The 23,204-nt window shown below is 38.0% G+C and overlaps 4 protein-coding genes across 5 annotated transcripts; 2 read left to right on the top strand and 2 right to left on the bottom strand.

Moving 5' to 3' along the window:
* The first annotated feature begins 242 nt into the window (after positions 1-242).
* LOC113674795 (alpha-1B adrenergic receptor) lies at positions 243-1,511 on the top strand. Its single transcript, XM_027191289.2, has one exon. The coding sequence runs from the start codon at positions 373-375 to the stop codon at positions 1,366-1,368; it is 996 nt and encodes a 331-aa protein (XP_027047090.2). The 5' UTR covers positions 243-372; the 3' UTR covers positions 1,369-1,511.
* A 693-nt stretch (positions 1,512-2,204) lies between these two features.
* Positions 2,205-6,441, bottom strand: LOC113674810 (protein Wnt-7b). Its single transcript, XM_027191305.2, has 4 exons — positions 6,229-6,441; positions 4,790-5,013; positions 3,561-3,832; positions 2,205-3,033 (listed from the first exon to the last, which is right to left on the bottom strand). Exons 1-4 carry the CDS (start codon positions 6,273-6,275, stop codon positions 2,554-2,556), a joined length of 1,023 nt encoding a protein of 340 aa, XP_027047106.2. The 5' UTR covers positions 6,276-6,441; the 3' UTR covers positions 2,205-2,553.
* Positions 6,442-9,908: 3,467 nt separating this feature from the next.
* On the bottom strand, positions 9,909-11,154 carry LOC113674812 (octopamine receptor beta-2R). The gene has a single exon (XM_027191307.2). The coding sequence runs from the start codon at positions 11,003-11,005 to the stop codon at positions 10,040-10,042; it is 966 nt and encodes a 321-aa protein (XP_027047108.2). The 5' UTR covers positions 11,006-11,154; the 3' UTR covers positions 9,909-10,039.
* Positions 11,155-13,325: 2,171 nt separating this feature from the next.
* On the top strand, positions 13,326-21,507 carry LOC113674794 (histamine H2 receptor-like). Of its 2 annotated transcripts, XM_089197719.1 has the most exons (3): positions 14,220-14,861; positions 20,720-20,924; positions 21,393-21,507. In XM_089197719.1, the coding sequence occupies exons 1-2, from the start codon at positions 14,358-14,360 to the stop codon at positions 20,906-20,908; spliced, it is 693 nt and encodes a 230-aa protein (XP_089053845.1). In that variant the 5' UTR covers positions 14,220-14,357; the 3' UTR covers positions 20,909-20,924; positions 21,393-21,507. The 2 variants fall into 2 exon arrangements, with proteins under 2 accessions (XP_027047089.1, XP_089053845.1); XM_027191288.2 differs by lacking the exons at positions 20,720-20,924; positions 21,393-21,507 and adding an exon at positions 13,326-13,459 and having other exon boundaries at positions 14,318-15,528.
* The last annotated feature ends 1,697 nt before the right edge of the window (positions 21,508-23,204 follow it).

The raw sequence follows: 23,204 nt of genomic DNA, 5'->3' as shown, positions 1-23,204 counted from the left end.
TCACCAAGGCTCTATTCACCTTAATTGTAATTTAAAGGGTTGAAGAGGGCTATTTTTCATACGGCTGTCAGGTAATGTTAATAAATATATATTTCCTGAACACCATCAGTGTCTATTAGGAAATATACGTAAAATATTTAATTTATTAGTGATCTTTTTATTGGTGATAACGGTGTCTCAATTATCAAGTTGATGTAGGATACCAAGTTGTTTTCTTTGAATTGAAAAGCCTGTCTCTCGGGTAAATTAATTCAGTTTCATTTGCGTGTTAAGTAGACATGGCAGTCTTCCTCATTACTTATTACGCTGGTTCAATTAATATCTGAAGCGGTGAGTAAACACAAGGAGGAAACCTAACTTTTTTCTTCTACAATGGAGGAAAACTTGACTTTACCCAAAGTGGATTTAGATAACAACACTTCAAGTTCACTGCCAGTTTACTACATTATCCTCGCATCGCTTATCGGGTTCGTTGCAGTGTTTGGGAATGGGGTAGTGATCTATCTCATTTCTACAAGAAGACGACTTCATGTGGAAACCAATTACTTTGTGGTGTCCCTTGCATTTGCAGACTTGTTGGTAGGCTTGTTTCTTCCCTCTTTCATCATCGCCTGTGACTTCTGGTCGGACTGTGATATAACAACTTATTTCATGTTTTTTAACCTGTTCACCTTAATATTTATAGCGAATTTATTTGCCATGACAGTGGATAGGTATATATCGATTTTATATCCTCTGCGTTATCAGTCATATGCCACATCAAGGCGACTTTTTGGCACAATTTTGGTTTCGTGGATTATTCCAGCATATCTCTCCTTCTCTCCGCTTTTCTGGACACTTGCAAGTTCGGAGACAGTTAAAAATACGGGAAAAAAGGTTCATGCTTTAATTGTTATCACTGCATTCGAGGTGATACCCACCGTTGTCATGCCAGCCATGTATATCCAAATTTTCGTAACTGCAAGGCGACACGCGCGGCAGGTTGCAACACACCAAACTCAGCTCGACTTCAACAGTCAAGTCAACAACAGAGATAACACGCAACAGGCGACAGCAGATGCGGGTAAGAGAGCCTCTCATACCTCACAACAAAGCAAAGGTAAAAGAAAGACTGCAGATTCATCGAGTGTTATAGTATTGGGAGCTGTTATAGGCCTTTTTGTTGTTTGTTGGTCTTTTGACACAGTGATTTCGCTTTGCAGTAAGTTAGAACTGTGCGTTATCAGTGATGGTCTTTTCAGAGTATCTGATTTGATGATTTTTGTAAATTCTGCCATAAATCCACTCGTCTATGCCTTTTTGAAGAAGGACATCAAGCGGGAATTGAGTTTTATTTGTTGTTGTACCGTGGCAATGAATGAAAAGTAATTTATGTTCATGAGTTGTTATGTAAACCAGCATCAAGCTTGTTACCACGGGTTGGTTATGATAAGTAGCTATATTACTAGAGATCTTTGAACTGCACAATCTTAAATACAAAGCCCAGGGATAAATATAAGTATAAATAACAAATTACGTGTTTCCGCTCAGGTAATCCAAAATGTAACCTCCTGTGAAACATATAAATAATTTTATTTATGTCAATATATTAAATTTTCAACGTTTGCAAGGTAATTAAACCAGTAATAAAATTAATTGAACTCGCTCTTTGAACCATTTCGTCATTTTTCTGAGTATGGTCATGAAGACCCGATCGTCAAATCTTTTTGAAACCAAGCCACATTGCTTACAGCATCTATGATAGTTAATAACTATTATCCGAAGTGGAGGTGGCTAATGGTGTTCATTTTCCATGGATATCCATCGCTGGCCACCGGCACTGAGGTGAGTAGTTCTTTTAGCTTATAATAAAACAGTCACATAATATAGCGCAAAAAGATAATTCTAACTCACTTATTTCTGCAACAATTATAACCAAATCCCGCACGAGCCGCTCGGAAGTGAGAAGCAAACTATTAAAGATATTTGGGTTTAGTGGGCGCTTATCCATTGTTTTAGGATATGCATGCTAATATTAATTCTTCATTTAATGAGAAATAAGTACTGATACAGACTGACGTTCCAAAAGTTTTCTTGAGACTTGATGTAATGTCATTGATCCGTATGATGAGTTTCCTAACTCTTGTAATTTTTTTGGGGGGAAAAAGTCAGTTATAAGCAAGCAAATGAATAATAAAAAAGCGAAGCGACAACCGAATTCAATATTTTGTTGTTTGGTAACAAATGTAATCATGGCTTTTATTCTTACTGTGTCTCATATTAATTTCTTCCATGAAAATACCATTTTTCCTGTTCCGTATCAACAATCTCGTTTTCAGTTGGTACCTTCACCATTAAGAAAATTTAAAGCTAAGAGACTAAGATAGGCGTGGGTATCATGGGTGTAGGTGCTCATTTGCATTTTCTACTAAGCATTTATTGATACAATTGAACAAAACGGAACAAAATCGTTTTTGCACAACTAACCATCTTAGCGGCTACAATACTTCATCTATCATCTTTGTCTTACTTTTAGAGCTGATTTCAACCTTAGATTAGATTAGAGGCGACCCATTACATGCACCTATTTTCCATAATCACATCTGTGCATACTTTACAACTGCATGGCTTATCAACACTCGTTTTACAGTCACAAAATCTCTTCTGAAGTTTTGCCTCCCGTTTGTAGCCCCGACCACAGCACATCAAGGTGCAGTCACCTTCTTTAAGAGAGTTCAATTGGCAGCGGCGGCCACGCGTGCCTGGAATGCCGTATTCATTCTGCCGATAGCAGTAGGTGGGAGAGTAACGGATGTAAACCAGAGATGATTTCCTTGGTCTCTTTCCATTTGGTCTGTCGCGGTACCGCTCAATGGTTCGCAGAAAGGGTGAATTGTTCTTTCCTCGTTTGTGCGCAGTAACCCTTGTGGCCAAGTGATACTTTCCCTTAATGATTCGGCTGATTTTGTGGAGTGGTGGTAAAGTTAGATGGCAAGACTTAACTCTCCCAGTTTTTCCCACTGTGCATTTTGCCACTCGATTCTCTTGTAGAACCTGAAAAATGTTTCACAGGTAATTAGAATCATGCTTTGGTATAATACACCATTAAATTGAATCCTGATCTTGCTGCCGCACAAGTGTGAATCATTTGGGGCTGACAGTGCCAAGTGACCCCTACAATTGCTCAATTAAACGAAAGGGGTAGCTAAGCTCTTACGCCCCCTACATCCCCACCCTGATATGAAATAGTAGAAATATACAATTACATCCTACAAGAGACTGTAAAATGTTATATTCTCTCGCATCCTACTATGTTTTTTATATCTGGAGTAAAACCCCATCGTTTAAAACTCGTGTTTCTCTCCTGGGAGTGTCAATTTCCTATAAAAGAAGGTGCAAGACCGATTTTCTGAAAACTCACGCCGAAAATTAAAGACAGTACGGTTTGTGACAGATGGGGACCCTACTATCTAACCATAAAATTATCTTTAATTTAATTTATCTATTTCATAAAATGCAAGGATGGAAAAGCTCACAAATGAAGTAAAAGGATAACAACTTGAATATCCTATTGTATTCACCTGAAGTCCAACTCTGATATTGTGCTTCATGACAAGTGTATCAATAGCGCTTTTATTTCTCCTGTCATTCAGCATAAAACGTTCAGATGAGTAAGTTCCAAAGTGAGCATTTGCACTACAACCTTTCCGTTTCCAGGTCTGCCCGTACCTGGGACGTCTGATTCCCTCGCAGCGGCATTCCGTGACGTTTTTCGCTGTGCAGGCCTTTGTTACACTGTAGGCTATTGACGCTGATAGCAATGCAGTTGTAAACGCCGCCTCTCTTGTCCCAGCTGGAAAGTGAGATAATTAAATGTTGTAAGAAAAAATTCCACCTTATTCAGGAATAAGAAGGAAATCTGGAGTACTAAGAATGTAAAAATATCACATACCCAGACGTTAATAGGCACGTTTACCCTCATGTTATGTATTAGTGCGTATGTGTATAGATGAAAGTAGTTTTGTGTTTTTGATGTTAGCATAACAAATTAAAAGCGGACACGTAAAGACACGTAATGAAAAATACTGAAGATGAGAACACCAAAAACGAATTTCTTCATAAACAACGTGAACTAAGGAACACACAAGAGCAGGAACAGATAGGACACAAAGATAGACACTCACTGCAGAAGCTGAGCGAGATGACTAAAAGAGGCCTATCGGCGCATGCAATTACAGATCAGAGTCAGAACGAAAACTGACAGAAATAGGGCCAAAAAAAATGCAATTACAAAGGTCGCCGAAGTAAACCAACAGCTTCTTTTTATGAATCACTCCGGATCGGGATAAAATAATATTGAAATGGTAACCTTTAAACTGGTCGGGGTACCGTTGTGTTAATTTCGATTAACGATTTTGATTTCGTGCCCACAACTCAGGAGAGCAGGAAGTACTCGCTGTTCGACGTTATTTTGTCAGCATGGAGCCTTGCCAATGGAACAAAAGTTAACTTGAAATAAAACATGACTCTTTGATAGCACTTTCCGCACACTCTGCACGTCCTCAACAGAGGAATAACAAGCAGTGTGGAAACTGAGGTGATTAAAACTGCCCTTTGTGTGCAATTTTGATGTTTAATCACATTTCTGTGGCCATTAAGACTCCATTTGATCCTTAACCTTTTTACATCTGTCAGTTTGGACTTTCCCTACAACCATAAAGAAACGTAAATACGCCAATGATAACAGATGTTGGAGTTAAGAAAAACAAAGTCATGTTGATTTAAAACAAAGCATGGCTGACGCACTCACCTGGTGCTCGTTCCAAAAGACTTTTGTTTACAAGCGCACTACAATTCCACCTACTCCACTGAAATTCTCGCTCGCATTCTGATAATCCTCTCTCGATCCCTTTCTTTATTGCAGTCTCGAGTCCAAGCACTCTGAAGCAAAGCTTTCTTTGACTCACAGACAGTCCTGGTGCTTTGTGACACCACGAATCAGAGCGGCGTGCCTTTTTAGCATTGCTCGTGTCACTGCGAAAAAAATTGATGGCACTTCCCACTCACTTGGAGAGCATTAACTTAATTAGCAATTTAACGTCTGTTTTGATTTTCGTGAGGAATTGGCTTTGGACTGTACTGATCGGGTATAACTATAGCTAGGCGTATCTTTATCAAGCGCCATAATTTCAACGCTACTCGTGAGTAACATACACGTTTCCTTTGAATTTTGATTGATATGCATCAACTGGAAAACCCCGAATTTCACCTTCGGGGAGAAAAAAGAATCTAAAGACATGGTTTCCACTGATAGCTCATTGAATTCCCCTCAACTCAGCACGACCGGGGCCGCCAGTGTCAACGCTGTTTTGAATGTCAATTGCAAGTTGATCTTGTCCATGGAACACACATAATTTTTTCCCTGTTCTGGTTAGCAATGCGATGGATCTTAGTTCAGATCTCAGGTATTTTTTCTCGAAGACATCCGGATTTGAGAAAGTGGAGATTTTCCTGTGAAGTAGATGCGAGTGGGCTTTTGATTATCTCAGTCAGCAATTATTGCGGCCATTTGATCCTAAGTCCTAATTTACTCACAGATATTAAAAATACGTCGATGTTAAACAAATTATCACTACCCAAATATCTATTTCTCTTATTTTGAAACAGACCGAGGCGAGGGGGAACTTCGCTTCAACATCATTCTCGCTCTCTATTGAAAAACGATCATGTTAACACGACGTACATGTTTTATTGTCGGACAAAGATCTCGCTTTGCTCGAATGAAATTCCAATGGCTCTTCATCGAGACAAAGTAGGAGACGCTGAAGATGACTCGAACACAATCTATAAAGATTTAAAGTTAAATCAATGATCACGGCGTATTGACTTGTGTGTCTCTTTTTAAATCTTTGCAGAGCCTGTATTCCTTATATACCTGTATACCATGTTCTGAGGTATTAACCTCGACTTACATAGAAGAGCATAATTGCTTTTCAAAAGATACGTGGATATACGTCTTGGCTTGAATTTCGAAACTAAGTTGAATAGAATCAATTAGTCTGTGTAAACTTGATAGTGATCTTTCCTTGATTTTACAAAATCTTGCGAGAGGCTCATCAACCTCTTCGCATCGAGATCAAAACCAAGATCCCTAATTTTCATGAGCAAAAGAACCCTTTTTCATGTCCACGCTGAGATTTTTTTTTTTTCATTACTTAGTGACATGTATTTCTCACGCGAGTAACTTACCCAAAACAGTACAACAGGAACACTATGAACCCTACATAAAGCTTCATGACTGCAGTCTCCCAACTAGCAGTGGTTTAATGCTTACATGGACCTTTACTTTGCTGCTGAGGAATGTCCCTTCCGTGGTACCCTGCTGCAAGAATAATATTTCCAACCTATCTTGGGCAACAAGAGCTTTTTACACAGCTCGACACGCGAAAGGTATTAATTTCATCTCCTGTTGACAGAATTCGCTGGAGTCTTTGTTTTTGTACGTTATGACACGACATGAAAAACAACTCACGACCCTGGACGCTGTTTGAATTTGTTTTGGTGCGCGTGTTCTATTTCATAGGAATTCAAAGTTCATTCCACTTTGGTTTTTTGTGTAAATGATCACTTGCTTATGTAGACAGAGTTCAAATGCATCACGTTTTCACATATAAATGTTCGAACAATGTCCTCGAACAATAGCTACCTACATTCAGAATCTCAATGTTTTTAATCAGTGCGATCGTTCAAATCAAACTAGGACTAAAGGTATGGCGATAATTACGACAAGGCACTGTGGGGATTTAGATTTGAGATTTAGACGCTCTTTTCTGCTCCCAAAGGGCAGACCATCAAATTTCGATTTCGGCTACAAGAATAAAATGAAATGAATTTTCGGTGTTCAAAAGTTTATCACTTAAAGAGGGGGGCATTGGGGTCTATTAGAAACCGCAAAACCGTAGAAAAAAATTAACAAAACCGAAAAACTGAAAAAAATTCGATCAAAACCGAAAACCGCATGCAAAACTGTCGAAACCGATACATTTTCACATCCCAGCTATTAAAACCCTGAATCGATCCGATACAGTGGTGACAAGTGGAGCATACAGAGTAAACTACACTAATTTCATTACAGGATTAATGAATGCCATGGACTTGGCATTCGTATCTTCTAGTATGTGCTTAAATTAACCGTAACAGCTGTTCTCTCAAGGACCTCGAGCATGGTCTCTGCGGACTCAGCAGCTGGTAATGGGGCCAAGCTAAATTAAGGAAATTCGCACAAAAGTCCTGAATAGGATTGCAATTTTGCAGTCGCAAATAGTTATAGCTCTGGAAAGTTTCATCGAAAATCCCTAATCTAACATTTCCATTTGCGAACTAAGACCTGAAAAATTGGAGATTCTATTGGAATGTTGAATCAATCAGTCACATGTGGCGTTGATAAAGAAACTCTGGCAGTGTTCCGTGCTTAGCCGTACCCGACGTGTAGCCGTACCCGACATCTAGCTGCGCCTTCCCCTCCCCCCCCCCCCCCCACCATGGGGGAAGGGGGAGGGTACTGTTACACGTAAGGCTACTAAGGGATTCTTGCGATATTTCAATTGGTTTGACACGCATTCCTCTCGATAACATTTAGCGGCTATTCGAGATCAGCGGAGGCGCGTAATTGCTGCTTAGATCGAAGAGAAACCGGAACCCAAATAGGTCAAATAGGAAAAACCAAAAACCGCATCGGGAAAACCCGTTAGTATTTTTCGCGAAAACCGAAAACCAAGTGCTAAAAAACGGAAAATCCGCAAACCGCAATGAACACCAAAACCGAAGTTTTTTGGCGCAAAAACCGAAAAACCGAACTAAAAAATAGCCAAAACCACAGAACCGAAAATCCCAATGCCCCCTCTTTAAATACCAGTGAATTCGAAAACTTATCATGCCATCATAATAAACAATGATTGACAGATATGAAAAATTCTTGGTTTTTTGCTTTCGTGCAATCCCTTCCTATCTATCATGTTGAGGGATTTAGTATTTACCAAGAAATGAAAACCACGTTGAATTGAAGACGGCTAAGTTTTCCCTTTATTTTCGAAGTAAACATCACCCTCCTCCTCTTTGAATCTTCACGATATGACTGCGTTATTACGGTATTCTTGCCATTGCAGCAGTTGCCACTGTCTTCCACTAGGCTGACCAGGTCAACTCTACGGATTCTAGTTTTAAAGATACTATTACAGAATTTTTTTTTTTTATTATTTTTTTTTATTAATTTTTTCTTTTGTAAATCTTCAGATGGGCGCAAAATCGAACGCATCCAAGAGCGAGCCCTGCGTGCGGTCTTCAAAACAACAACAGAGACATATGAGGAACTTCTTAAGCGTGCTAAGTTACCTACGCTTCATAATAGACGCTTACAGGACATAGCAATACTAATGTATAAAGTAAAGAACGATCTAGTACCCAGCTACATATCTGAGATATTTACTCGAAAGGGTACTCGTTATAACCTTAGGAATAGTGACTTTGAAATACCACGATTTAACACTATACGCTATGGTAAACACACACTAAGGTATCAAGGACCATATATTTGGTCCAAATTAGAAAATGGTATGCGTGAACTACCAAGCCTTAGTATCTTTAAAACTAGAATCCGTAGAGTTGACCTGGTCAGCCTAGTGGAAGACAGTGGCAACTGCTGCAATCTTTGCAGCACGTGATTTTTTTTAATTATCTGCATGGTACAAGTATTTTTATGTTATCTGAACACTGTTGATATTTCTAAATATTTTAAAATTTTAATGCATAGTTTATCGGCTGTATTGTTACTTATTATGATACTGTACATAGTTTTTTTTTTTTGTTTTTTGTTTTTGTTTTTTTTGTTTTGTTTTTTTTATTAATTTAGTAATAGTAGGTGTCCCCAATTAGCTCTATGAGCTAAATACATTGACACGGTAATAAAGATTTTATTATTATTATTATTATTATTGGAGTATATATATATATATTACAAACTCCAATGGTTCGAGTTATCGGGAGTTGAGAACAAAGGATCAGAAGTTAGGAAAAACGCTTTTTATTGCCTCATCTATTTATACAGAATACATTTAGCCAAATTTAATTAATTAGAGGTTTAGTAAAAATGAAACACTAAATTATTGCAAAAATCCTAACGTAACGGGACTGCAGTATACTGTTTGTTCAGATGTGTCACGTGACGACAGACGTGGTGCTTGGTGGTTCGAGTTATCGAGGGTAAAAATAAGTAGAGAATGAGCTGAAGGGAAACGAAAATTAGTTCGAGTCAGCGGAAGGTTCGAGTAATCGAGGGTTCGAGTTACCGAGGGTAAAATAGCAGCAATCGTATGACTCAAAGCCAGGGGAAATCGATTTTGGTTCGAGTTAGCGCGAGGTTCGAGTTGTCGATACATCGATAGCTGGACTGTCCTGCCTTCAAATATAAAGCAAAACACTTCGTTATTGAGTGGGGAATTCCATGTTAAGTATACACTTCCTGTATACAATGGTGCGAAAACTTTGAACTGGATGAAAGAAAGACGGCTTGCAGTAATATGTAATTAAAAAACGGGAAACGACTGAAACTGAAATTACCACTGGTTAATTGCGTAGCTGTCGTATCCAAAATCTAAACTAACTAGGTTCACAAGGATTTTTTTAATTTTGAAAAGGTTATCATTAGCAGATTTCTAGGAACCAGACCCGTCATTTTAGCCATTTACCGACTCACATCGAAACACATAAATTACAATCTCAGTAGTAATGGTCACCGATAAGAATGGATCAATTTGCTTTGCAGAAAAAACTGTCAAACCAACAGAACCCACAAAAACTTAGTAACGTATTGAATCTAAGACTACAGATTAACAGTTTCGACGCATTCGACACTATATAAATAAGAAAATCTATTTTCTCCCGCACGATTTGACATGGTTTATTCAGTATATTTTCCATCTGCACGCAATACTAACATTATAAAATAAGATGAATACGATTGTCATTTCGAAACAGACGAAGGTTCCGCTCAACTAATCTGAAACTACCGAGAGGTGTGATTAAAAATATTCAGACCCACTCCTTCGACCTTTGCTGCAATGTTGAGCTCACTGTCGCATCTAAGCAATTTTCGCAGCTCTGTGCGGAAATCTTTTTTAAGCAGCGCGTAGACCAAACAGTTGATAGCACAGTTTAGATGAATCAAGAGAATAGATGCAAGGCGTAATTGAGGAGAGGGCGAGCAAAGTTTGAAATTTAAACAGAAAGAGATATATATGCTGAGACTATAACAAACCACAAACAAGCATAAAACTGCGCCAAGAATCTTAGCTGATAGCCTTTCTCGCTTGTATTTGTACTCGACACGGAAGGTTTGGTTGAACGATAAATGCGCTGCTTGAGAGGCAGCGCTCCTAGAGTGCCTAAAAACTATCATCAAAATTCTCACAAAGATTATCACGAGTAGAAGACATGAAAACAAACCAAAGAATAAATCCACGAAAACCCGATAATATGACTCTATCTCTTTTCTTAGGGTATTATCATAAAACCACAGAAGGCGAATAAATGACACTAAACCTGATGTACTCCATGGTAAGGATATGATGACTGTTATTTTACGTGTTCTCATTTGCGTCAGATATGTCAGAGGATACACGATGGCGTGATGCCTGTCGTACATCATTGCCCATAAGTTTAATGTCGATGCAAATAACAGGAAGTTGTAGAAGGCTAACTGAAGACGCCAGTCGCATGGAAACAGGTACGAGCATACTAGGCCAGTCGGCGTTAATAAAAGCCCCACACAAAAGTCTGATACAGCAAGAGATAACACAAACCAGTTACAAATAATCTGCAAGCGCTTTTTTGTCGCTATCAGGCAAATAACAACTCCGTTTCCCAAAATGGCGAAAGCAGAGATTATCAGCCGTGCAGACCAATACCAGGCTATTTTAGGCTCCAGTGAATAATGTCTTTCGGATGATTGTATCCCGGATGTGTTATTCATCTGTTTTTAGTACATTTGATAGCAGTGAAAGTACATGTTAGCAGGGAGTCGATCCAACGTGGAGACAATTATCGGGACGATGGCACTGGCTACCTCACGTTGCCATGTCTGTTCTCTCTATCTTCAGTTGTTAAGGGTGGTCTAGATCTTTAACAATAAAAATAGGCTACGTTCAAATGAGCGGCGATACCTGAATCTTGAGTGGAATTCTTGTAACCGATACTATCAGACTTCAGTCTATAAGAAAACAAGTGAAGTGATTCACAACGCTCTCCTATTTTGCCTCCTTACGCACCAAATATCGTCAGTCGCAATTTCCTATCGTTAACTTCAAGACTCTCCGAAATTATTATTCTACATGCTTTCCTTGATTACCGAAAGACCGGCATTAATACGATCGAGGGCTCCTTCCGAACAGTACTATGCGCAGATGATGTGTCTAGATCTAGCCCCGATTCTTTTGAGTCTCCTGGCAAATGCAAGAACTGATGCGTTTGGATTAATCAGGTTGGAAACGCAAAGTTACTGTTGTCAAGTTTTCCATCGACTTAAAAGATTACAACTTATTGCAGCAACAGAGACGTCAACAACTACGGGTGCGTGTCTGTCTCAGTTATTAAAATGATATATTAGCATTTAATTACACGTGATGTATATTTAACTGGGTCAAAATGCTTACTCTCCAGAGAATTTAAGTTGGATTATAAAAACAAAACGTGACAAATATCACATTCAAAAACTGAATAAAAGCACTTGTGTCAAGTATTATCGAAATTGCGGCTTCCCTTAATTGTCTCATCTTACCATTCGTGCGTCGGCGTCTTCTGATCTACTTTCACCCATTTTTCGACAACATTAATAACAAACGTTTACTTGTACAAATTTTTCTAAAGTTCTGATACCTTCAAGAGCAAAAATCAGACAGTCAGCAGCTGAGAACACTTAGTGTTTTCAAATAAGTCAGCGAACCATGTCTGTTTGTCGATTCGTTATTCATAAGCATAACATTACAGGTATTTATTAATCTATAAGAAACAAAATGTCGACAGAATATGGAGAATAATGAAATTACCAAGATTTCGGTCTCACAAAACACACACTCCAAAATAGCAGCGCCAGTGAAAAAGAAACCAATAACACATACAAAAAGAGAAAAAAAACAAAACAAAAAAATAGCAAATGCAAACGAGAATAAAGAAAAAAAAGATGCTTTCTAAGCTGGCTAATTCATTTGCTCCCCGCCCGATTTTTTTGGCTGACGAAAGAAGGAAAATCGCTTATCTAGCTCAGAAGTAGTCATAATTGTTGTTGTTATTTCCCTTTTTTTAAGAAAGATAAAAATTTCATTTACTGCACCTATACCCGCAGGAGCAGAACTTTCACAAGGCTACATTGATAAATGCGTTTTCATGATTCTTTAAGAATATTACCGCAGGGCTGATATATCGAAGAAAAACAATTAGCGATATTTACTGGTGAAAATGCATGGTAACCTATCAAGTGCAGGAATATTTTTGCCATTTCGCTGTCGTTAATAAAAAGAGACAGTTTTTGCATTTTAATTTTAAGTCGATTTAATTTTTGAAACGGTTTTTTCCATTCGGTCAGCTGTTTGCCAAAAATAAAAAATGACATACCATCTTTCTTTATCCACTACCGCACTCAAAATTTTCCATGTTTCCATGCCCACTTTCTCTCAAGAATTATTAAAAATTGCTGATCTTAGCAGAATGCAAGAAGCGTGTCACATGTGAACTTCATGATGGCCTAACCCACAACACAGCCGTCTGTTATTTGGTCAGTGGTGGAGTATCGAAGGCGGAACGCCAAGCTTAGAATCTGCGTTCGATTTTTGATGAAAATTTAGATTTTTTTGCCCCACGCTGGTGACATTGCCAATAACGTTTCGCTCAGTTAATCTAATATCAAGTTCAGAAAATTATCCGTCCTTTTCATTTTATTTACCAACTCATTCTGTGTTATAATTCAATGTTTCTTTTGTTAATATTTTTCGTTATTTTCAGTTTTATTTATTTCCATTTTTATAAGCACTCTTTTTTTTATACTTCCGTGCAGTGTTTATTAGTGAACGTAAAACCAGTTTCAGCATAATCTGAACGATCTAGCGCATTGGACCATCGTTGTTTCATAATCAAAAATCTGTACTGAAGTTAAATAAATTCAATAGCGAAATTAACGGAAAAACTTCGTGTTGAAGCTTTGAAATCGGTCTCACTCAAAATTAAATAATATTCATAACTTGGAATGTCGTTGAATACATTACATGTTCTGCAGCTGTGTAAATAAAGGAAAAAAAATAGAATTATTTTAAGTCACAGGACCACACATAGGAAGCACAAGTGATTTCCTTACCGGACCATTTCCGTGTCGACCATTTGTTGAACAGTCAAAGAAAAAAGTCTGCAGCCAAATTTCCCAATGCTCCAATTTTAGGTGAGTACAGGTTTAGATATATATGTGGTCTATAAAAGCTCTAGTGCTCTTTGCTTTCTATACGATCTCAATTGAAAAAAGTGTACACAAACGGTCTCATTATTTTCTAAACCAACAATTCGACTAAGAGATTACGTTTTTATCGAAAACAACAAAACGGGAGGGAAGAGGGGAGTCTACCTGCGTAAACGAAACTAAATTTTTGCAGTTCCTGATATCTAAAATTGTTTTTCCAGCACTTAAACTGGAAATTCCCATTTGTATTTGAGGCTTTTATTCAATCAACGTAAATATTCCGTTGAAGATTTAGTAATGTATCGTACCCTAGACTTTCGCTTACTCCTGCGATGTGGTTCTTTCCTTTGTGAGGCAAACATCATATAATCTAAGCGACCTAATAATGAACAGAAAATTACAAATGACTCATAAAGACTTTTAAAGAACAAAAGCTTATTTAGAAAAGACAATGAACTTCGCATCAGCTGAGCTAAAGTAACATGAATGTTAGTCCAAGTAGTAAAACAGTAGAAGGCAGCTGTCACTGAAGAGAAGAAAGAAAATGGAAACTAAACGCTGAAGTTTACTTTACGGATTGGTAGAAGGTTATAATGAAAGGTGTTATGCCAACATCCTCTATTTGAACGGCTTGGATAGCTTTCCTTCCATTGGGTGGTTGATCAACTCTAGAATTTTCGTTGTCAGTTATTGTCAAATCGCTCTGAGAATCATTTGCTGTTCTGAGCTGGTTCCTCACGATATCTTATGAGCTTTCTGGACAATCGGCCTTTTAACCCAGTAGGATTTGTTTGTAAAATGTTTCTGCTTCAGTCCATAACAATTATCCTTTTGGTTTAATAGCCGATGTAGATGAATAGCCCGAGCTGATAACCCTTAAGAGATGGTATCGTTGAATACCATACGTGACAAGGAGGCGTACTGGTACTGGATCTTGATTGTCATCATCGGAATCACAACAGTGTGTGGGAACATGTTGGTTATATACATCATTGCGACGAGGAGAACACTGCACGTCGCAACCAATTGGTTCATACTTTCTCTCTCTTTCTCCGATTTGCTGGTTGGACTCTTAGTAATACCAACTTACATCATCCACACGTTCTTTGTACAACTAAATCTGCATGCTCTTTTAACATTTTATAATCTTATCTTATACGTTTCCGTTGGGAATTTGTGTGCAATGACAGGAGATAGATATCTTGCCATAACAAGACCGTTGACATACGCGTCAGAAATGACTCCTTCGAAGGTCTCGATATTTATACTTATTGCATGGATAGCACCCACTAGTTTGTCACTTTTATCATTGTCATGGAATACTTCGACCGAAACCAAAGACACCATAAACAGAATGTACAGCGGCTTGATTGTAGTCTGTTTCGAGGTAATTCCGTGTTTTATGATGATTTTGGTCCATATTCATCTGTATCTGATAACTCGATATCACAGTCGAAGAATCGCTGCGCAGGGCAATGTCATGGACCGCCACCGCAGCATCAATTATGTCACACGAAGGAGACAAAGGAATCGGGAGAGATCCAATCTCAAGGTTTTTGCATCAGTGGTCCTGTTGTTTGTCTTTTGTTGGGTTTTGTCAGCGTATCGTGGATTTTGTGAAGTTTTCAGCCTATGTTCTGTAGGCAACGAAATTGTTCAAATCTCCAGAATTCTCATATTTTCAAATTCCGCTGTTAATGTCGTCGTGTACTCACTTTTAAAAAGGGATATAAGGACGGAGCTAAAGCGCTTCCTTAAGTGCCGTGTAAGGCAGGAATCACTTCAATTTGGCCTGGTTACTTTACGAGAGTCGATGAGACCCAGCCGCCTGCTTGAAATTGGCGTTTATACATCAATGCGCGCGCATCAGGGGCCGGAACCTTCTTTAAATCAAGAGCCTCTCTGTCGTAAAGTAGTCGACTGACTTTATGAAATAATTTTATTGCTTACGAATGTTGTTAAATGCAGATGATTGTAGTAAAATCGGTAGTGACGTTCACTTCATGAAAACGAACAGCCAACACAAAGGAACGCACGCAAGTCGCTAACGTAACAATCAAGCACAAAGGAAAGCGCGTGAGTCATACGATTATCAACACAAAGGAAAGCGCACAAGTCACCAAAGAAACAGTCAAGCACAAAGGAAAGTAGGCTAGTCACCAAAGAAACAATCAAACATAAAGGAAATCGTGCTGTCTGTAATCCTATCAAACAAACACAAAGAAAAGCGCTTAGCTCACAAACGTGACAATAAAACCCAAACAGCGCACGAGTCACGAACGCAACAATCAAACACAAAGCAAAGCACACAAGTTACTAGCGTCACAAACAAACACAAAGCAAAGCACGCGAACAACTAACGTAACAGTCAAAACAACGTCCGAGAGTCACTGACGTATCAACCAAACACAAAGGAAAGCATGCTATTCAAAAACGTAACAATCAAACACAAAACAAAGTGCGAAAGTCACTAAAGCATCAACCAAGCACATAGCAAGGGGAGCGAGTCATTAACTCAACAATCACATAAAACAAAATGCTCGAATCACTAACGCCATAATCAAACACAAAGTAAAGCGCGCAGTCAAAACGTAATAATCAAACAGAAAGTAAAGCGCGCCAGTCAATAACATAAAAATTAATCGTAAAGTAATTCGCGCCAGTCATTAACGTCACAATCAAACGCAAAGTAAAGCGCGCCAGTTACTAACGTCACTATCAAACACAAAGCAATGCGAAAGAGCCATTAACTAAACTATCAAATGTAAGTCGTTAACTCAACTATCAAACACGGTTTACGGTCAATTCGCCACTACAACAAACTCGCCACCATTGAAAGCCACCGGTGGCGATTTGACTTTCATTTCATTTCAAACTGTATCAGATTCCTTCAAGGGAAGAAGAGCTCCATAAAATGTGCCCCGCTCTCGATGTTTGGCTTCGTAGCTCAGTTAATATTAACTCCCATTTTAGTACCTGAGAGGCACTATATAAAAAGGGAAGAATCTAGTATTCATCGAGTGCAGATAGGTCCTCGACGAAAAGTGACCAATTCAGTAAAAGCACTTACCGTCTGCGATGAAGAATAATGTCATAATTGGGAAATTTGCAAAGTATAGGACAAGTGTAATGGTTAAAATTTGTCAATTTGATGCCTTGGCCGTTTTACTGCTATCTATTAACTCCGCGCCATCGAGACTCTAAAAAAAATTAAAATAGGTAATAGTCAATTGTCAACCATTGCAAAGTGGATTCTCCTTCGTCCTATGGAAGTGCATATGTTTCGAGGGTTGGTCTTTGCAGTCAATAGGACACCTAGAACATTAGTTTCAAATTCGGATCTACTTAAAGACAAGTTCCGCGCAGCTCAGAGGGCACAGCATCTGACCGCACCATGTTGCGGTCTGTCATTAGAGTTCAAATCCTGACGCGGAGAATATTTTCAGTTTGGTTTTCGTTATTTTCTTGTTTTTGTCTTGCTCTTGTTCATCGTATTTTCTCCTTGCTAAAAAAAGTCTTTTATGTCTTTATGGGTTTTAAAATACGCATATTAAGTATCATCGAACTGATTGCTTACTTTGCTCAAGAAGTACATTCCTACACGAATTTCTTAGAAAATAAAAGGAGACAAGTTCTTCTTAAAAGAATAGCAAATCTAAATGGACGACGACGCCACCGACGCAGCATCACAGTTTCTTGAGAAAATTACTCTCTTTATTCATTGCAAAGATGATTCTTTTCGTCCTATCGGATAGTGCATATGTTTCTAGACTTGATCTTTTTAGTGCATAGGACTCTTAATACATGAGTTTAAAATTGAGCCTAAGATGTCGACAAGTTCGCAGCTCAGTGGGTAGAGCATCTGATCGCACTATGTTGCAGTCCGTGGTCAGGGAAAAGAGAGGTGATGCATTCTTTCTTCTTACTAACTGAGACAATTGCAAACCATTGCAGAAGAGATTATTTTCCTTCTGTGGAATAGCGCCTATGTTTCTAGGCTTGATCTTTGTAGTGCGTAGAACAGCTAAAACATAAGTTTAGAATTGAGTCTAAGATGTTGACAAGTTCTCCGCAGCTCAGTGGGTAGAGCATCTGACTACACCATGTTGCGGTCCGTGGTCAGGGATCAAATCCTGGCGTGGGGAATCTTGTCATTTTATTTCATTTCATTTATGTCATTTTTGTTCATTTTGGTTTTCTCATGATATTTTTATCCTTGCTGATAAGAGGTCTTTGATGTCCTCATTTACTGATACACATATCATTTATCATCGATTAGATTGTACGCTTTTGCTCAAGAAGTCAAATAGAAGTAATGCATTAGTACACAAATTTGTTAGAAAATAAAAGATGAAAGGTACTTCTTAAAAGGAACAGCAAATCGAAATGGACAAATTTTCTTCCTACTAATTGAGACAATTGCAAACCATTGCAGAAGAGATTCTTTTTCTTCTATGGAATAGCGCCTGTGTTTCTAGGCTTGATATTTGCAGCACATAGGACACCTGAAACATAAGTTTAGAATTGAGTCTTTGGCGTTGACAAGTTCCCCGCAGCTCAGTGGGTAGAGCATCTGACCGCACCATGTTGCGGTCCGTGGTCAGGGATCAAATCCTGGCGCGGGGAATCTTGTCATTTTATTTCTTTTTCGGGTTTTCTCATCCTTTTTTTTAATAGCTTATAATAGGTCTTTGATGTCCTCAGTTACTGATACATATATCATTTATCATCGATTAGATTGTATGCTTTTCTTCAAGAAGTAAAATAGGGATAGTGCACTATTACATAAATTTCTTAGAAAATAAAAGTAGACAGGTGCTTCTTAAAAAAAACATGAGCAACAGCAAGTCGAAGTGGACAAAATTACTTTTTACAAATTGAGACGATTGCAAAATATTGCAAAGGAGAGTCTTTTCCTTTTAAGGAATAGCGCTTATTTTTCTCGGCTTGATATTTGCAATACGTAGAACACCTAAAACATAAGTTTGATATTGAGCCTCAGACGTTGACAAGTTCCCCGCAGCTCAGTGGGTAGAGCATCTGACCGCACCATGTTGCGGTCCGTGGTCCGGGATCAAATCCTGGAGCGGGGAATCTTGTCATTTTTGTTTCTCTTTTTGGTTAGGCTTATTCTTTTGCAGTGCAAAGGAAACTTGAAACATGAGTTTAAGACTGAGCCTATGATATTGACAAGTGTGTCACTTATCAACGTCAAATTCTGGCGCAGAGAATTTTGTTTTTTTGTTTCTTTTTTGGTTTTTTATCATATTTTTATCCTTGCTGATAATAGGTCTTTGATGTCCTGGTATACTGATACACATATCATTTATCATCGAATAGATTGTATGCTTTTGCTCAAGAAGCAAAATAGAAGTAATGCACTTGTATACAAAAAAATAGATACTTCTTAAAAGGAACAGAAAATCGAAGTACGAAGTTTTTCTTACTGATTGAGTCAATTACAAACCATTGCAGAAGATATTCTTTTTCTTCTATAGAATAGCGCCAATGTGTTAAGGCTTGATCTTTGCAGTGCGTAGAACACCTAATACATGAGTTTAAAATTGAGGCTCAGTAGGTAGAGCATCTGACCGCACCATGTTGCGGTCCGTGGTCAGGGATCAAATCCTGGCGCGAGGAATCTTGTCATTTTGTTTCTTTTTTGGTTTTCTCATCACATTTTTGTCCTTGCCGATGATAGGTCTTTAATCTCCTTATATACTGATACACGTATCACTTATCATCCAGCAGATTGCATGCTTTTGCTCAAGCGGTGAAATTTGCATGCTGCATAGAACAAAAATTTCTTATTCATATAAGAGGGTCTCAATGGGGTCATGGCTTTTGCAGTTAACGGTTTCAATTTTAGCCAATTTACGGCTGACGTTCAATAATTTACCTTTATGGTGACCAGAAGGTTTTTTATGGTTACCTTTTCTTTACGACTAACGGTTAAAATATTTCACTTTTTACTTTGGCCGTTTTAAGGCTCTTGTCTAACCACGTAACATTAATTGTGACTCTCCAATAAAATATAACAGGTTATCATTCAGAGAAAAAGAAAATCTAAGTTTATAGAAAGAGTTGTACTTGCTTATTGAGTCAATTGAAAACCATGGCAAAGGATTCTCTTTTCCCTCTTAGGAATAGCGCCTGTGTTTCTAGGCCTGATCTTTGCAGCGCAAAGGACACCTGAAACATAAGTTTACAATTCAGCATTAGTGTTGACAAGTTCCCCGCAGCTCAGTGGGTAGAGCATTTGACCGCACCATGTTGCGGTCCGTGGTCAGGGTTCAAATCCTGGCGCGGGGAATCTTGTCATTTTGTTTCTTTTTTGGTTTTCTCATCATATTTTTGTCTTTGCTGATAGTAGGTCTTTGATGTCCTCATTTACTGATACACATATGATTTATCATCAAACAGATTGCATGATTTTGCCCAAGATGTGAAATTGACGTGATGCATAGAAAAAAATTCCTTACTAAAATATAGGAGGGTCTTAATGGGGTCATGGCTTTTGCAGCTAACGGTTTCAATTTTGGCCCATTTACGGCTGACTTTCAATAATTTACCTTTATGGTGACCAGAAGGTTTTTTACGGTTACCTTTTCTTTACGACTAACGGTTAGAATATGTCACTTTTTACGCCTAACGGCTCAATTTTTTGCCGCTGTTAGGCTCCAGGTGAACCACGTGCCATTGCGACTCTCCAATAAAATATAACCGGTAATCATTGAGAGGAAAAGAAAATCTGAGTTTATGGAAAGAGTTCTACTTGCTTATTGAGTCAATTGCAAACCATGGCAAAGGATTCTCTTTTCCTTCTTAGGAATAGCGCCTGTGTTTCTAGGCTTGATCTTTGCAGTGCAAAGGACACCTGAAAGATAAGTTTACAATTCAGCATTAGATGTGACAAGTTCCCCGCAGCTCAGTGGGTTGAGCATCTGACCGCACCATGTTGCGGTCCGTGGTCAGGGATCAAATCCTGGCGCGGGGAATCTTGTCATTTTTGTTTCCTTTTAGGTTTCTCATTACATTTTTCTCCTTTTGAAAAAGGGAAAGATTTCCGCAAAATCTCATACTCTTTTAAGACAAAGCATTAGCGCCATAGTTAAACAATTATTTTCGCCATAGTTTCTTTTAATACCCTAGATAACTTTATACAGTGCAATTAATGATGCTTTTTTTTCCATCTTCTCATATGCAAATTAATCTCACATTAAGCCTCTCGTTCTTTTGCACCAGATCAGTGACGCATCAGTCAATCATTGGCTGCACGTGCTTATCCATATTCATCAGGAGTTGAAGAATTTTCAGCAAACCACGCCGTCTGTGGAAGAGTGTAGACGTACTTTCCGAAGTACTGAAAATAAAGTTCCACACTGGAAAGAAGACTTTGGGCCATTACAGAAGAGTAACAGAAGCACTCAGTAGTTACTGACAATACAAAGTGAGTATTTATTCGTGAAAATATTGTTCCGAATTTCTTCAGAGAGCTAAATTTGTCGTATCTAGTTAAAACGACTAAACAGAAGTCGGTTGCTTTGTCTGAGCGGCTCTCCAATTTAAAGTCTGATTGAATTAGGGTGTTGGCTTCGAGAAAAGCAGAAACTATGATTGTAAAATTTGTCCAGAGAAATTCATGGCTATCTTTTAGTGAATCAATGAAATAGATTTCAAGGAGGGCATTTTGAAGTTGCAGATGGCCACGTGAATAGGTGACAACTGCTCTTTAAATAGCTCGGTGGCTTTCGCTTCGTTCAACATTATATTTCTTAAAAGTTTTGGCCTTTTTCCCTTTAGATGTGCTCTATGTGCGAAAAAATTATGGAACTAAGATTTTAAGGTCCCAAGATTGAGCGTCTTCGTTCTGAGACAGTTAGCATTCCCTGATCATAATCATAATTTATATTTTCAGGAGAAGCAAAGTTGTCGAAACGATGGACGGACAGAGATTCTTGTCAAAAGGATACACCGGAATTACTGAATTATTAGTGGATACCGGAAAGATAAGAATTTTGTAATTATTGAGTAACAGTAGCAAAAATGGTGGCTCTTTATATGTCCTACTTTTCTAAAAAGTCTCTATTCTTTCATTGCGAGTCTTGGAATGCAGGAGTAAACCTGGTTACCGGTAAGTGAAAGTTTTCAAAGCCACAATTTTTGGAATAGCTTGTTATGGTGCGGATTGTTACGCAAACTTTGAGCGGAACTTGGAACTGCAAGCTATAATTGGGTGGAATTTATCTCAGATGATTCCATTCCATCGAATTAACTTAAATAGCAATTAGGAATTGATTTAAAACCTGGCCACAGAAAGCATTAACTGAAATCGTAAATTTCCAAGTTTTAATCCCTCATAACATTGCGTAACACTTCGAATCACAGTTATATACTAGTTGATGTCGCAATAAGGTGATACTTGTTGAGGTGGCACTCTAGCAAAAGAAGACCCTGGAGAAAAACCAAATCAGCTTCAAAGTTCTTGAATATTTAAATTCATCTTACCTGTTTTAAAATCTCATTTCGGAAGAGACAAAACAAACAAACCACACCCTTGACTGGTACGTTGCTTGATATTCAACCAATATTACACTATTTTCACCGACTGACTTTGAAAAGCTGGTTAACAAACTAAGAAGAGAGACTGCCATCGACAGGAGACAACAATTACCAGCAACTTACAAACGACTTAAAAGCCAAACAAGAACGCTCTAAACTTGTCAGCTGATCAACTGACGAACGCCAATTTCGTCTGACATCCATTTAAATTATTGCAAAACAGACTAATCTGTATTTTTTTTACTTCTAAACAAAAAAGCACTTGATTCGATGACTATTTCCGTTCACGCCAATCAACATTTCTTTTCGGGTGCAAAATCGTGCAAACGATTTCCTCAAAAAATGCCACCATGAATAAACGTTTTCCAAAAACATATTGATCTAATAGAAAACTTTATTCTCGGTATGGCTTTTTCTTTTAAAATAAGTATTTGTTTGTTATACATAAAGAAAAATTCTTGTACAGTGCCATCTTAACATGTTCACTACTTTGTGTAATCAACTGAAGTTGATCTTAATGGAGAAGTAACATTTAAAACTCAAATGCCTGTTCAAGAGCTTTATTAAGAAACTGACTAAATTGATTGAATATTCTGTTATATAGACCAGCATACATGTAAATTGATAACGAAATATAGGTCAATATTTCGCATAAAATCCATTCGATTGAAATGCTGTAGAGCTTTTCCTAGAGTCAGAAAAAATCGAAATTTATCTCTGTTTTTACCAGTATCAATTGACGAAGAAATGTTGGTTTTCATACTTCGATTAGAGCCTTTTTTTCTAGACACAGATCAAAAACAAATTTGCAGCTATGGGGACCAGTAAAAATTGACGAAGAATGTAGGTTTTTAAATGGAAATAATAATAATTCGATTGAAATGCAGTAGAGCTTTTTCTAGAATCGGATGGTCAAATCGAAATTTACCGTTACAAAGATCAACATAGGTAGAGGCAGAAATGTAGGTTTCAATATCTCGAGTTAATGTCAATCGAAAGAAATACCTCAGAACCTTTTTTTATAAACAAGTAAAACTGGAATTTACTGTAGTGCAGACCAGTGTAAACTGACGAAGAAATATAGAGGTTTTCATATTTCGATAGATTTGATTTACCGTTTGGTAGACCAAGAAATTTATCGGTTTCCATTTTCGAGTAGATTTTATTC

This window comes from Pocillopora damicornis, chromosome 2, assembly GCF_964200805.1.
Source record: "Pocillopora damicornis chromosome 2, jaPocDami1.2, whole genome shotgun sequence".
Classification (NCBI taxonomy): domain Eukaryota; kingdom Metazoa; phylum Cnidaria; class Anthozoa; order Scleractinia; family Pocilloporidae; genus Pocillopora; species Pocillopora damicornis.
The sequence above is the reverse complement of the archived record's forward strand: the minus strand, read 5'-3'. Positions and strand labels throughout refer to the sequence as shown.